At 41.4% G+C, this 15,621-nt stretch overlaps 1 protein-coding gene across 3 annotated transcripts in view; it reads right to left on the bottom strand.

Annotated features, from left to right (window-relative positions):
* Positions 1-15,621, bottom strand: part of sptb (spectrin, beta, erythrocytic) — a 41,910-nt gene that overhangs the window by 19,230 nt on the left and 7,059 nt on the right. For 2 of the 3 annotated variants that reach the window (XM_055038744.1, XM_055038745.1), the window contains exons 3-13: positions 6,387-6,538; positions 6,089-6,262; positions 3,986-4,083; positions 3,165-3,245; positions 2,904-3,019; positions 2,656-2,768; positions 2,394-2,581; positions 2,159-2,276; positions 959-1,117; positions 460-762; positions 233-383 (exon numbers count right to left, since the gene is read on the bottom strand). In XM_055038744.1, coding sequence (XP_054894719.1) covers positions 233-383; positions 460-762; positions 959-1,117; positions 2,159-2,276; positions 2,394-2,581; positions 2,656-2,768; positions 2,904-3,019; positions 3,165-3,245; positions 3,986-4,083; positions 6,089-6,262; positions 6,387-6,538 — 1,653 coding nt within the window. Of the gene's footprint in view, positions 1-232; positions 384-459; positions 763-958; positions 1,118-2,158; positions 2,277-2,393; positions 2,582-2,655; positions 2,769-2,903; positions 3,020-3,164; positions 3,246-3,985; positions 4,084-6,088; positions 6,263-6,386; positions 6,539-12,439; positions 13,180-15,621 lie in introns of those variants that run through there. The other variant, XM_055038743.1, reaches the window with a different exon arrangement.

Genomic DNA, 15,621 nt, shown 5'->3' with positions numbered 1-15,621 from the left:
TCCCACTGTAAACTATATAGATCATTAAAATATATTTGATATAAAGTATTGAAACTATGGTTATGTATTTATTAATAACTAGAAGACCTGAGAATAAGCAAAACCCCAACCTAACACAACATTCACAGCTGCAATATACTCTGCTTCATTTAAAATTTCTAATCAATGCATCATGTTTAATGTTTTTTTTTTTTTAAGTTTCCCAGAGGAGCAATGAGTGTGTTCCACTTACTATCTCCGTTTGCAAACTTCAGAGCAGCAGCACTGGCACTCTGTACCCTCTCTGCCTGCAGGGCGATGTCGTTCTCTAGCAGAGCGTGTTTTTGAAGCAAGTCCTCCACCTCTAACAAGTGTTTCCCAAAGTCAGGAGAGAGCAGCCGTGCCTGAGGAGAGGCGTTTGAATTAGGTTTCTTCATGAAATGTTAATGTTTCTTTCAAGTCAGTACACATGAGTTTTACCTTCATTTCATCCATCCAGCTGATGATGTAGAGCATCTTTTGGAAGATCCTCTGCAGGGTGAGGTTCATGTCTAGACGCCCTCTGCGGGCCCTCAGCAGCTCTTGCAGGTAGTCCCACAGTCGCAGGATGTTGTCTTTTCGCACGTCGATCCGCTTGGCATCATGGTAACGCTCAGACTCCAGCTCCTTGGAGATGTTCACCAGCGCCTGAACGCGCTCCTCGTATGCGGCGATGTCTGTCTCGATGGCATCGTGCTTCTTCTTAGCTGCTTCCACGGCTGGCAGGTCGTAACCAAAGTTATCCTGAGGAAGGTGTGCAGAGTGAACATTGATTTGTATTTTAGTTTTATGTGTGGCTCAGTTTAGCAGCCTTTGATAAAACCTAATAATGAATTTTCACAGGGAGAATTCATATCTCTATATGTTTTAACCTCAACCCGTTTTTGAAGCTTAAATGAAACATTTAAAACCAGCTCTCAGTCTACAGCAGCCGGCTGACCTGAGCCACTAGTCTTTGGTTCTCCAGGAGCCACGTTTCCCTCATGGCCGCCTTCCTGTCGAATCTTCGCGCCATCTGTTCCAGCTTCTCCTGCCGGATCAGCTCGTCCCTCAGGACCCGTTCCCGCTCGTGCTCCGCCCTTTCCAGACGCTCCCAGGCCTGCGATGGGGATGATGAGAAGCATCCTGAGTCTTTGTAGTGTTTGCGAGCCTCGTCGATGTGTGACGTGTTTAAAAAATTTAGATGCTCCATTCTGCTTGATCTCATCCTGGATGAGAAACTCTGATGCTGAAAGGATATCCTGACAATGTAGGATAGATGTGTGCTGAGACAAATCTGTGTATTTTGACATACGCCACAGAAAAGTATTCATACCCCATGAACATTATCATGACCATAAACCTGAATGTGTTTTACAGGAATGTTATGTGCTCATCGTCCTCATTATTAAGCACGGTGGTGGCAGCCTGAGTACACGTGTGCCACACTTTTGTGGCTTTATAAGTGGTGCTGCAAAGTTTATCAGCATTATGGTTGCCTTGATAAACTTGACAGGCCATCCAACCTCTTCAGTCAGATAGAAAATAACATTTAGAAGAAAATACTTCTGAGAAAAGGGAAAACATGTCAACAATTTGCTACATTTTTAGCATTTTATTTAATCTAGTGATTTTTTTTGTATTTATACCAATGTCACTTTTTCTTTGCCAGATGCAAATGTCTTCATGCTTTTAAGTCTTAAAAGAGAATAATTAAAGTTTTTAAATAAAGTTGGATTTTGACTGGGATCCCCATTTTGACCACTTCACTAAACTCTTTCTGGAGTCGCTGGTTTTAATTTGTAGAAAAATTTATAATTTTTCCATCGACTTCACAATTATGTAAGAATTTGTGTCGGTGTATTATGTAAAATCCTTTTATGAAACAGTAAATGGTTGAGGCTGAAATATGACAGCCTGTGAAAATGTTCAAAAGCGACTAAATGTGTTTGCAAAGCACTCTAAAGTTCACATGTCACAGTCAGTATTTTATGCCCGGTGAACAATACAATATTGGTAGAGCATCAATGCATTATTCAAAATATTTTATCACAGTTCTTTTACTAGCATCTGTATTTTATTCTAACTGCCAAACACAGTGAAACTTTTATTGAGATCTGTGTGCAGCAGACCTCTGGTTTGTCCCAGGACAAACTCTCACCCTGTTGATGTCTGACACCAAGGCTCCCTCTTTCGGCGTGTAGACCCTCTGGTTGTTGGCCCTCATGCGACTCTGAATGGTGAAGAGCAGCACTTCCAGATTACCTTTCTCCTGGAACCTGAGAAAAAATTCAACACGTTTCAACCACAAGGTGGTTCACAGAGACCAGCACATATCAAAACAAAGAGAGATGCAAGAATAGAGCGACTGATTTCAATAAGGGTTTTTGACTCACTTGGGCGGTTTCTCGACAGTCCGGTATGTGTTGAAGGCCTGAAGCTGCTGCTGGACGCCTGTCAGAGAATTGGCAAGCTTCCTGTTGTTTAGCACGACGATGGTCTGCTCGATCCACGTCAGCAAGTCTGAAGCCAGCGTCTCGTACTTATCGATCATCCTCTCTGTCTCTATGGCTTGATCCAGAACCTGAATAAGGAAGGCAAATATATAAACAAAGCTGCCGGCTTGACAGAGTAATGAGTGCCATGTTTCCATCTCACCTTTCCCACTCTCTTTCCCTCAACAGCGAGCTGCTTCATCTTAGAGAAGTAGTGGTAAAACGCCACAACATACGTGATGATGGATTTTTCATCTGGGTTCTCTGTGAAAACATCTGCACAACAAAATGCCAAGCGAGTTAATCACCACAGAGAGAGGCATCCCCTCCCCTGAGCTGTTTGTTTGGGCACCAAGATTTATCCTGATAAACATTACATGGAGGTCTTCACAGTTATTATCGGTCACTTGCCTTCTGGGTCTAACAGTTTGATTACGCCAAGCTTCTGTTCTGCCACATTAAAGGCGTTCTGTAGGTTGTGGGTGGGATTGGACCTCTTCAGTTTGGTGTAGTCCACCAGATCAGGCCTAGCAGAGATGAAAGAGCAAAAAAGACAACACAGGGCGACAGATGAAAGAGAAAAACTAGGGGAGACACAGAGCAGGCAGGTTCGGGCTGTGTTTTCAGATGCGTCAGCTGGTGAGAGCAGTTTCATTATTCATCTTTCCTCACCGGTGTTTGTGTATGAGGGCGTTGAAGGCCATTCCGTCTTTCCAGCTGGTGGTGAAGTTTGTGATGTTGACGTTCGGGTATCTGTGAAATAACAGTGATGGGATGTCACCAACCGAACATGAAAGGATATTTCTGCGAAGCTCAAGCTATAAATCAATGTCTGGGCTCCGTATCAAGTGGAGCCTTTCATATCCATAGCTTTAAGCCTTGAAGAAAAATATGTCTTTATACAGATCTATTTGTATTTCTCTGTGTGAAGCTTTGATATTGCGTCAGCAGTTCAAAACTATCGATTCTCATAGCAATTACAGTGGTTCACAAAAACTGTGATCCTACAATCCCTTGCTAAAGTGTTCACACCCTTTTTCACATTACCAGATGTTAAAAACTCAAACTTCAATGTATTTTAATTGAAAAGTAAGTGACGGACAATCACTAAATAATCCACAATTGTGAACAAATGAAAAGCTAAAAATTTGGAGTGTATGAATTGGATATAGAGCTGAACCTTAACTAGGCCCATTCTATTTTATTTGTACAAATGTTTTAAAAGCACACTTTATTTTCCTTTCACGATTTTTACCACTTTATGACTCAGGATTTGATAAAATACACCAATGTCTGCGTTTGCAAAGGGATAAAAGAGAGTGAAAGTTCAAGAGGCTTGAATACTTTTGCTATATAGCATGTACCCTCTTAGCACAATTTAAGAAATAAAAACTCAAGAGTTGTGAAACAGTAGCAGACGTGCACCTGGTTGCAAATTCCCGATGGATGTTTACAGCAGCTTGATGATGCTAAAGGCCACGTAAAGTACTTACCCTGCAGTTTTCATCTGACACCACAGAAGAAGAGCATCTTTAGCTGAGTGTGTCTCCTTCTGGTCTGCCTGGCCTGTTTCCACAATAATGTCCTGGATCTGATGAAGAACAGGACGCACAGATGGATGGTAAATGATCAAACTTAACATTTGATTTTTACATAGGATGAAGTAGGAACACAGACAACCGAGAGGACACTGCATTAGGGAATAATATTTCACTTTATTTCTTTGGTTTCCTTCTTTGTGTAAAATTGAAGTAAATCTCCAGTGACGCATCATTAATGTTATTAGTCATAAAGGATTGTTACAAACCTCAACAGTGGTTAAAATGGGTGGAAAATAGGTGGTAATGACTGAAGTTCATTTCCCACACAGTGGGCCAGTAATTAGAGCAGTGATGTGATACAAGAAACTGGTCCTGAGAGATTGCTAAATTTAGCCAGCTTTGCTTCTCCTTGGCTAATGCAGACTGAAAAATACAGCCTGTTTTTTTTTTCTTTTTAACTTACCTTTTGAAAAAGTTGAATAATGTAGAAGGACTTATTGTTTGAACTATCATTTCTAAAAATAACCACGCTGCTGTCAAATTAAAAATAAATATCTGACTCCCCTCCGCCCTTCCCACTGGATGATAAGAGAGAAAGAGATGTGTAGTGAGCTTCCAAAGAACGAGAAATACTGGAGCCTGAAGGCATCCGAAAGAAATAATTCTGAAACTGCAGGTTTAAACGTTCCTCGCGGATACTTGCCTGTGGACACATCTAAACAAAAACAACAGGAAACGAGACATGTTTATTGTTGCTGATTGACTATCAATAATTACTCTACTACTTCTGGCTGTTGGGTTTGGCAGCAAATAAAGAAAAAAGTGATCTGTGGAATTTTCCAAACGATAAATCAAAACACAGGTTTTTAATGGTACTTTTAGTGAATGCTGTGGATACATGGTTGGCTAACAAACCTCTTTGCTACGCTGCCTTTGCTATTCCTCCTTAAACATGTAGCTATCTACAGCATGAGGGAGGCATTTAATAAATGAAGTCAGACGATGCACAAACGTTGCAAAACAGAAGTGATTTTTTTTTTTACCTTTTACAGCACATTTTCTCTTTCTTTTCTTTAGCTTTTTGGTGACTTTACTCTGCTGGGAATGCAGTTAGAAATAGCAACTCTCATACATTCAATCATGCTAACTGCTTATGCAAGACGCTAGAGGTTTTTGTGACTAATATATAGAAATATATATTATGTGAAAGGGTGAAGCTACGGCAATTCAAACTTTACGTGTGAGTTTATTCAATTGACTACTGTATACACAAAGGCACTCAGGAGTTATGTAGAATCACTGAGATTCTAGTTTATCCAGGAAAAAAACAGGAAAAGACTCAGTTAAACCATTTTAACGATTTACAAGAAATGATGCCCCTGATGAATTGCATCTGTTTGCTCCTCATTAGTTCCTAGACAGACAGATGCTATGAGCCCATATCTGACAGGACCGATGAATTATTTTTGTTGTTGTTGATCTGTGCAACACAGTTATATTTAATAAATTACAATATGATTTCAGATGAGGCTTGTTTATCAGCTCAATCTCTATTTCTGCATTAAAAACATTTCTTTTATTGGTTCGATGTAATATTCTGACCTTAAATGTAATGTTTTCATTAGCTGCAAGTGGAAAAGTATCACAGAAAAGCTTAAAATCATCAGTGTGTAGATACAACATATAATGTATTTCACTTTGTGAACTGACTTACTGAAATAATTAAACTTTTAATTATTTTATTTTATTGAACGTGATCGTACTTTCTGCCAAATAATCAGTTTCACAGCACAGTATATCCTCTAGGTGTCGCCAACGAGACCAATATGTTCAGAAATATACATATGGCTGTGGGAGCAGCCATGGAGTTTCACCAATATGGGCCATCAGTTAATTACTGATACATCAGAATGTAATTATCCGTAATTAAAACAAGGTAAGCCATGTCTTTAAGTGTATCTGCTCTTTACACACGAGGCAGACAGAATGATTACATTCTGCATCTTTGTAGCTTTAAGTTTCACCATCTTTTTAGATGCTGCAGCCTCGGTTTACCTGGAAACGTAGGATGATGGTCCAAATGAGCCCAAGTATGAGGCGGTGGTTGCCGTCAACGATGTCATGGGACCCCATGTTCTCTAGGTGCACCCTCTGCTCTTTGAGAAACTGCAAGGCCTTGTCCACGTTTTCCAAACAGTGGATACGCATCCGACCTTTAGTGGGCTTCGGCTGCGAAGGAAACAAGGAAGAAAAAGAAAACAGGGACTTTTGAAAGAAAAGACATCACAAATGAGCTGGAAAGAACATTCAACTTTTACGGCGGTAGAGTTGAAGCTGAGACGCCACAACTCACCAGACGTTCTCCAGACAGGACCTCCAGCAGTTTAATTAGCATCCGTCCGTCGCGAAGGTCCAGGTAGAGGTCAGAGATGCGGCAACCAACTCGGGAAAGGATCGAGTTGACCCATTTAGTAAAGGTCTTCTTTTGAACTGCCTCGCGCTCATCTGGAGAGGGAACATAGTTTAAGAAAGAACATGAGCCCCATGAATAATGCACTGCCCTCACGGCTGCAGAGCAGCATCACTGAAGCTGGTAGGGATTTACTGTCTCCAACAAGGGCTCTTCAAACTGAAGACATCGCTGTGCATGCTAGTGTTTGTCTGTGAAGAGCTCTTATTGAGTAAATTAAGGTGCTGTAAAAACACATATATACATATACAAAATAGCAAAAGCACAGTGAATGAAGAACATCGGTGAGCATCCATTTTCAAGCTTTGCCACAGAATCTAAACTGCATTTTTGTCAATTTCACTGGACCTTTCTGCTTTGATCTAAATTATGCCACTGCAACTCTGGCTGCTTGTTTAGGGTCGGTGTCCTCTTGGGGGTGAGCCTTCACTTCTGCCCAAAGTTTTTATAGCCTCTCACAAATATTCTTCATGGATTTATTTTCATAAATTAATCAGCATTCTTCCAAATGTTTGCTGCGTCCTCTATATGGCTTGTGGCAATCTTCAAAAAGGCCTTCTTATGGCTTTTCTTCAACAATGGTTCTTCTTGCCACTAAACGGCAGTTTTGTGGATTGGACAAGTAACGGTTGTCTTGTCCGCAGATTCTCCCACCTGAGCGCTTGACCTCTGCAGCTTCTCCAGAGTTGCCAAGGCTCTCTTGGTTGGTTTTCTGATCTTAGTACTAAAGTCTTGATTGAATAGTGGTGAGTCAGTAAGATGTTCAAATCTGATGTTGCTTTATAACTTTAAATGCTTCCACAGTTGTATCCTTGACTTGTCTGCTGTGTTCTTTACAGTTAACAATGACACTTATTAACCTTTGGTCATTTATCTGTGGAAAAGTTTACAAATCCTATATAATTTGCAGACTTAGGCACTATTTTGTAATGCTTTGGGTGAAACACATTAACATTTGTGGCTCAACTTGGAGAAAAAAGGCAAATATTTCAAGGGTTATAAACATACCTGCAAGGCATATTGCAGTGAAAACAAACAGAAACCAACCAAGTAAACTTTACGGCAAGTGAGCCAGATCTGCATCTGTTCAACATATTTCTGTGGCAACCTAAATAATCCAGAGCAAGGTCAACAGGAGGGCGGTGTTTTCTCATGACACTAATCTTGATTTTGCTAACTGCTACTTTAACTGCAGATACACACAGATTAATTCACAGATATTTAAAACTTATTATGTCAGCAATGGGACATTCCCAGTCCCAGTGGTCCCAGCATATCAGTTCCCTTTAGTCTCCACACTGAAGGTTGCCCTGTTTATCTCTGACTCCATAATGACTTGTGAACTAAAATAAGAAAGGGCACCAGGCTGTGGAGAGCAGGCTAGAGCAAAGACGCCAAGTATTGTATTCTAGGTTAAGAAGGTGTCAATAAGCAAGGGGAGATTGAGGAGGAGACATGAACTTTAGATGGAAGTCAACTTGGCAAAAGGAAGAGCTCCCTGAGAGGCAGTCTTTCAGGTTTACTGTGCAGAGGCATGGCAAGATAAACAGAACAAAACACATCACCCACAGTATCTCCCCTGCTGTTGCCAAAAAACACCCAGTAAGCTCCTTTACAGCTCCGGCTGAATTCCCAGCACCATCCAGGAGAACGAATCAGGAGTTACAGTATGTAAAACACATGGTGCAGCAGGGTACAGTAAATAAATCATGCCCCGCTCTGCTCCCCTCAGCAGAACAACGGCACACACTGCTCCGCTGCATCCACATGGATTCCCCACATAATGAAAAAGTAATGGAAATTAAAACATGCAAATAACTCAAAGCTCCATTAGCAGCACAAACGCAGAGAGAGTAGGAACAGAAAACGGAGACAAAAGAAGAGCCTGACTAAAAACTGTGACAAATCCTCTCTGAACTGTCTGGGGTGCAGAGGATTTCACAGCACAGTCAGTGAGAGGCCAATTAAAGTGCATCCCCACGCTGTTTTGCCATATCATATCACAATGAGAGACCTTGAGAAGGGACAGCATGGTTGCACCGGGAAGCTCTCAGCCAAGTGGGCAGCAATGTGACAACAGAGAATAATAGGGGGGAGTTACTGTTTTCATGTCGCCTGCTAAGCTTTCTGCAGATGAGGAATAGCTTGATATGACAACAGCTCTGACTAAACGGAATAAAGCCTTAAGCGCTCTTTTGAATAAAAAGCTCTGTTTAATCCTTAAGTTCCATCTGCTCTTTTGCAGAGCGGAAGAAGATTAAATAATATCGATGTTATTAGCGATGCAACATACAATACTATCTAGTTTTTGAGTATATCAAAATATATGTAAAAACGTTTAATATACCAAGTATTTGAAGCCCTACTGCCATTAGAAAACAAAAGGATATTAACAGCAATCACCATGTAGTCATGTTTCTTTAAGCGCAAACACATAATGCAAAAGTTATTTAAAAATTTGACTAATTATGAAAGCTGTCATTCAAATATATACAGTGGTTATTTTTGACATGGACCGCATGGGCAGCATTAAAAAGGAGTGACACACAAGCACTTGATAAATCCAACACAGTACTTGTTTTTGTGCCTTGAACAAGTTTTCTATTGCTTTTTTGCATGTGAAGTCAGTCTTTTTTTTTTTTTTTAACACCAGCAGCACCTATAATCACTCGCTGAAGAACAGTGAATTAATAAATACAACAGCATTTAATTTCCCTTTGGGATCAATAAACTGTATTTTGTCCAGCCCCCGAAAATAAATGATCGCAATGCACTTTGACTGATTTCAAGCAGAATAAGGGGCTCACTCAGGGCACACTACCTACTTTTTAAGAAACCTGCATGAAAGAAAAAAAGGGGGGGGACATAGAATGACAATGAAGTACAGCTTGGTCGATTCTGACTGACTATTCATCGGAAACTCAAGACTTATATCTTTTTCCGATCACTGACAACAACACTCTGAGGTGCGGAAGCTGGTACTGATGGGAATAAAGCTCAAAGTCAGCAATTACTACTGATCTTAAAGAAAACAACTAAGTCAGCTCAAATCTGTATAGGCAGATTGAACCAAAGATCAAAAATAAGTCACAACTTTAAGATAAACAGTTTATTTTTAATATTTCAGGTTTTGTAGCATCAAAATAAAGTCCTTTTTTTTTAAACCACCTTTTGCTTCTTGTTTCTCCATCAATAGTATTTTAATTAACAATCATAAAAATTTGGATATTGGTGAACAACAACATTTTCATACTGGACCTCCTGAACCTACTGCAAAAGATAGCAGTTATGTAAAACTGAGAAATCAAGTATGAATACGATGGATGTTTCTCAGTTTTCTAAGACATTCATTTCTGCTCTTTTGACTCCGTATGACTTCAAACATCATTTAATTTAACTTGTGCTACGGACACAGCTCAGTGTGTAGGAAGCGGTTGACATGACTTTACAGAGTACTTTTTCTGTTTTTTGTTCAGAGAGGAAAACCATTTAGCGTTGTCTGTTTTTCAACATTAATTAATGATGCTGTGCGAGAGGAACACTACATGTTCAGAGTGCTCGCAGTTTTTCGTCCACACAAAATGAATTGGGCCTCTACTTGTGCCCACCAACTTCTTTAGGCTTTCCTATTCTTTATATTAGAACAAGTCTTACTAAACATTCTTCTGTTTCACAGGCTTTTACTTGGTGATCTCTCAACCACTTTTTGACTCCAGTGAAAGCCCTATGACTTATTCATGTTGATGGATTTTTTCTGTACACGGCTTGATCTGTTTTTTTCCCCCAACAGTCGTCTCATACTGGATGTGGCCCAGTAGTCCCAGAGCACCCTATTACATGCCCCTGTCACGGCACAGCCAAAGCAACCTGTCCTGCAGCCATGACACCATGACACTAGGACAGGTACACTCAGCAAAGCATGGCGATGAAACTCAGCCCCTCCATGCTCTCTGTACCCCCTTGCATGCTCTTGCTAGACATGCTCTCAAGGCAAATAAACTGTCTGCTCCCTTAAAAGAACTATCCGAAGCCCCTGAACATCAGATTAATGTACATTTGATGTTTGCACAGTTTATTTATGTCTGACCGAGCATTAGGGGAATTAGAGGTAGGATGCAAAAGCGGCACGCGAAAAGCAAAACCAGGCAACTTCCAGAGCAAGTTGAAGTGCCTCGCAAAAGTATTCACAATCTCACAACTTTTTTGTATTTCGTGGGGATTTTATGTGAAAGACTAACACTAAGTTGCAATAATTGAAAAGCGGGGGAAAAAAACTGACATTATTTTAGACATTCTTTACAAGTTAAAATCTAGAAAGTGTGCTGTGCATGTGTAATAGTTAGACCCTTTAAATATGATCATCCTAAATAAAACCTGAGCAAAAATCCATATGCCCTGTTAAGGCCTCAAGAGGTTTTCCGGTGGACATTCATGAGCTAACAGCTTCATAGAGAGCAAGGAATGCAGCAGAAATATGTGGAGGATCTCCAAAGCTCAGGAGGTTGAAACAGTAAACTTGAAAACCATGTGTCATCCACTCCAGAAATCTAGATGTTATGTCAAAATGACAAAAAGAAAGGAATTCTTAGCAGAAAGGCGTTTGAAGACATGTTTACAGTTTGTTTCACATCATAAATTGGACACAACAAACGTTGGAGAAGATGCTCTGGTCAGACAATTTGAAAGACTGAGCTACACTGAAAATGTTTTGGATCAAAGCACAAAGAATGGCCTAGTCAAAGACCAGCACTAAACCCAATGAAAGATTTCTAGCAAGACTTGAAAGTTGACCTTAACAAACGTTCTCCATCCAGCCTGACCAATCTGCACACCTTCTACACAGTTCTATAAAATTAGATCCTCACTGATTTAACTGAAGGCAGTTAAAGGAGTGTAAATATTTTCGCAAAGCTCAAAACAGAACAGGGGGAACTGCTTGTTCACAGGCAGAACAACAGAAACAACCATCAACGGCGCATGTCAAACTACTAAAGAGTCTGAAAACTAAGGGATGCTTTATAAATTGGTAAATGCAAAAAAAAGCTGCTTTCTGCCTCTTTTCATCACAATCATCCTTTCCAACTTCAATCTGTTGCAAAATCTTATCACAATCTTGAAAACAATCTTGAAAAAAGTCATGTAAGAAAGACTTCATGACACGCAGTTGGTAAATTGATGTGTTTGGCCCATCTCATGGCATCCCTGATTTAGAGAAAAGCTTCAGAAGTTTGCAGCTTCGCTATCAGTTGCCTCTGCAGCCTTCAGGATCAGTCGATACTTGAAATGTAGCAGAGGTGGTGGGGGGGAGAAAAAAAGAAAGCCTTTCCCTCTGTTCCTGCATCATCTCCTCCATTTTCTTCCCCTCACTAATGCATTCCTGTCATCAGGGAGTTGGATAGTATAGTGCAAGCTCAGAAGAAAAAAAAACATCCACTGTGATGGTACGCTTCTCTTTTAAAACTGTAACAATAAAGGCAGGAAGGAGTTAATCCAGTAAAGAAAGTGATTGTTTTTGTTTTGTTGTTTTTTCATAAATTCATCCCAGAGACGCATCACCTTGCTGTTTTGTAGCAGTTTGTGAAAGTTGAAAGCCATACATGGCACTGAATCTTGTAAGAGACGAAAAATGGTTGTTATCTTGAGGTGTTATTTAAATTATTCAAAGCCAAGATTGTTATTAAACAGGGCAGAGACACAGCTTCCAGAAATTAAATAAGCAGCCACTAGATATATTTCGTTTACACAAGTTCTAATGACAAACTAACCTCTAGCCTCCATCATTGCCCGGACATGAACATAAACACATGATGGAGAAGGGAGGGGCATGATCTCAGAAGTGTCATCCTTGTGAGGCAGAACATGATGGACCAACTCCCTCAGCAAGCACACACACACACCCACACACACACCCGGTCCTACGGTCAGGATCCAGTTACCTTGCAGCTGCCTGAAGCGTCCGTCAAGGATGGAGTTGAAGCAGATGTTGGAGGTGCTGTAACTAAGCCAGCGCGCCCGTTTCATGCTCCTGGCTGATGAGGAAGAGGAGGAGGAGGAGAGGATTGGGGCCAAGTTCGGGTGAGTTTGCGAGGGCCGCGGACGCCGGGGGGTGCAGGAGGAGGATGAGGACGACGATGAGGAGAAGGGGGAGAGCCCCGTGGGCGCCGAGGTAGGTGGGATGTGAAGGACGGCGCCATTCCTCTCGGGGTGGTGCTCCAGTACCTGCTGCTTGCTTGTTGCCTTCCTGCTCTCGGGTCTGAGGGCGCGATGGACCGGCGGGGTGCTCCTGCTCCGGCTGCTGCTGCTGCTCACTCCGACACGGACCTGGGCCTCTTTCTCGGCTGGAGTAAAAGGTCGGCTTGCGGTCTCCTTGCTGCTCCGGACGGCTCCAGCATCCCTGCTGCTGGCCTTTAGGCTGATCTTGACCTCTCTTAGCCGGGGTTGGCTTATGGGGGCAGTGCGCAGCAAGCAGGGGCTGCTCATCTTGAACCCCAAGCCCCCAAAACAATTACAACAAGAAGAAAACCTCCACTGGAGCCGGCCGAGGAGCTTGGCACACCTCTTCTCTCTCTTTCGTCTGGCTCTCTGTCCTCTTTTCCAGATCCCTTTTGCATTAACTCCCTCCCTCCCTCCTCCTCGTCTTTCTTTCTCACTTGCTCCTCACTGTTACCGTGATAAAGCTCTGCCTCCACTTTCAGGCAGCACAAGGGCTCTGGCAGCCTTCGGTTTGCTTCAGAGGGATTTATTTTGCAGCCCCATCCATGCATACAGTATGTTTCAATGCATTCACGTGTTCCTACGACTCCCACACAGCGGCACCAAAACTGAACATGAAGTACACAACTGGCACACTTATGAGTTCCTGTGCCAACAATCCAAACATTATAAAACTACATGCATGTTAGACTAAAAGCAAGACAGATTTTATTTTAGGCTTCTGCGGTGAAACGGATCCTAATATGCTTTGAAATCACACTAAGTGCATATTTTTGAGTTCACAAGCTGTACACCAGAGGCAGGTAATATTCAGAACCTCTCATGTCTCTTCCCCCACAGCCCCGTTCACCCCCTGACAGGAAACACTGATTGCATTACAGAAGCATCAGTGCAGCAGCAGCACTCTAACAGAATATCACCGACTGACGCTCAAACCTGAAGCCTTCATTACTTAAAGAGATAGGAAGAGACGGTGAGAAATACAGCGAAAACAGTGCCAGATGAAAGTCCTGCATGGGAAGAGAGGCAGTCTGGACTCCCAGACTAAGTGCTGGAAAAATGGACCCAATCGGATCTCATGGTAGGTGATTCTCAGCTCTGAAGCCTTTAAAATCTAAGCGGGTGTATTAACAAAGACGATTACTATTTCTCTTTGAGGTCAGACCTCCAGTTTTGACCTAGAATTACTCTTTTTACTCTAAAAGCGATATGAAACCAAAAAGAAATGCCCCGCAGGTGTTATCCAACAGAACTGAAAGAATTACAAGGTCATTGTGGATCAAAATCTTTTTTTTTTATTATTATTAAGCTGTAATTTTCAGTATTTGACCAGCTGATTACAGTAGAGCCAATCAAGGAAAACATTGACAATTCCTATATCTGATCATTCCATCTATAGCGCATGTTTAAAAGTTCATTTTCATCAAATCGTTTGAAAATTAGTAGGAGTGAAAGGGCAGTAATATGAACTCCTCATTCTCACATGGACAGCATGCCACCACGAGGTATCATAGGCCTGGTCAGAGGAACGGTGAATCATCTTATTACTGTCAGAAAAGTGTTATTAGTTCGCAAATTAAGACTCACAGGAGAAATAAGGGAAGTGATATTAATCCTACACTTGAGAGAATGAGAAAAACTCTGTGCAGCATTGCTCTCTGGGATTAAAGAGGGAGTGCATCACCCAGATAAAGCACATCATTAACTGGAAATGAATCCACCTCTATAAAAGCAGAAGTTTTGGGAGCTTGGTCAATACTGCACATGAAGTACGCAACTGGCACAATGCCAAAGCAGAAAGAGATCAAGATAATTAGAAAGAGAGAAGAAAATATTGCTCCACATTAGTCTGGGAAGAGTAATAAGGTAAATTTCCTAAGATGTGCAGTGAATCATTCTGTAGTAAGAAATATGAAAGTAGCATGTAGAAGACAAAACTGGTTGTTCATCTATCCAGTAGTGGATTTTCTCCTTGGAAATTCACTCCAAGATCAGGCTACAAGGTAAAAACAAGAACGCCAAAATGTTTTACTAGACAGGCCTGACTTAGCATGTTAAATGTTAAAGTTGACTAAGGTGCTGTCTGGGGGAAAAAAGCAAAACAAGTCTCAGAAAAGTGTACGTTTGAATAAAAGACAATAAAATGTTTGTCTGCATTTGGAAGAACAAACCTCATACCAACTGTCAAGCATGGTGGTGGAGGGGTGATGATTAGGAGGTCCTCAAAGAACTAATAAAAACTTAACGTGCCAAAATTCTTCCCTAATGATGAAAGAGAACGACCAAAAAAATAAAGTCATATATGAAACAATTTTATTTATACGGTACTGTTGCCAAAGGTATTTCTGCATGCAGCCAAAAAATAGCATTAGACGGCAGAATGAGCTGCACGACACAAGGAATTAGACAGAAATTTGATGTTTTAGCTTTACATAACATAAACGCTCGCAGTCTTACTCTTGGCCCATGCGAGTGTCTGCTTTCAAGAATAAAAGCTGCATGAGCTCAATGTACACAAGTAGCTGCGCATCAAAAGGGAATGTTACGCCAGCTCCATTGGCTTTAAAGAACTCTCAGAGGCACTAATGATTTAATTTTTGGTGCCCATTTCAAAGTGAAGCAACAAATACTTCATCCATATTGTAACACTGTTGGAGAGAGCGGCTCCCAAACACAAGGTCCTTCTCTTCCAAGCTGCATTTATATGTCAGCCACTCATCTTTAACCTCGCTTGTATTTTTAACTTCAAAGACGTGAAAATAGTATGACCTGCAACCTCAACTTTTTGACCACCAGTCCATCCACGTCTATTTTAAAATCCCAAGCAGCCGACCCACAGGTGGGCCGTGGCCTACCGGCTTAGCTAGAAATGCAAGAGATTCCATGCGATGGGAGGCAGACGGGC

This window comes from Poeciliopsis prolifica, unplaced genomic scaffold (genome assembly GCF_027474105.1).
Source record: "Poeciliopsis prolifica strain line A6 unplaced genomic scaffold, Auburn_PproV2 SCAFFOLD013, whole genome shotgun sequence".
Classification (NCBI taxonomy): Eukaryota; Metazoa; Chordata; class Actinopteri; order Cyprinodontiformes; family Poeciliidae; genus Poeciliopsis; species Poeciliopsis prolifica.
Note: the sequence above shows the minus strand (reverse complement) of the source record. Positions and strands in the feature narration are given on the sequence as shown.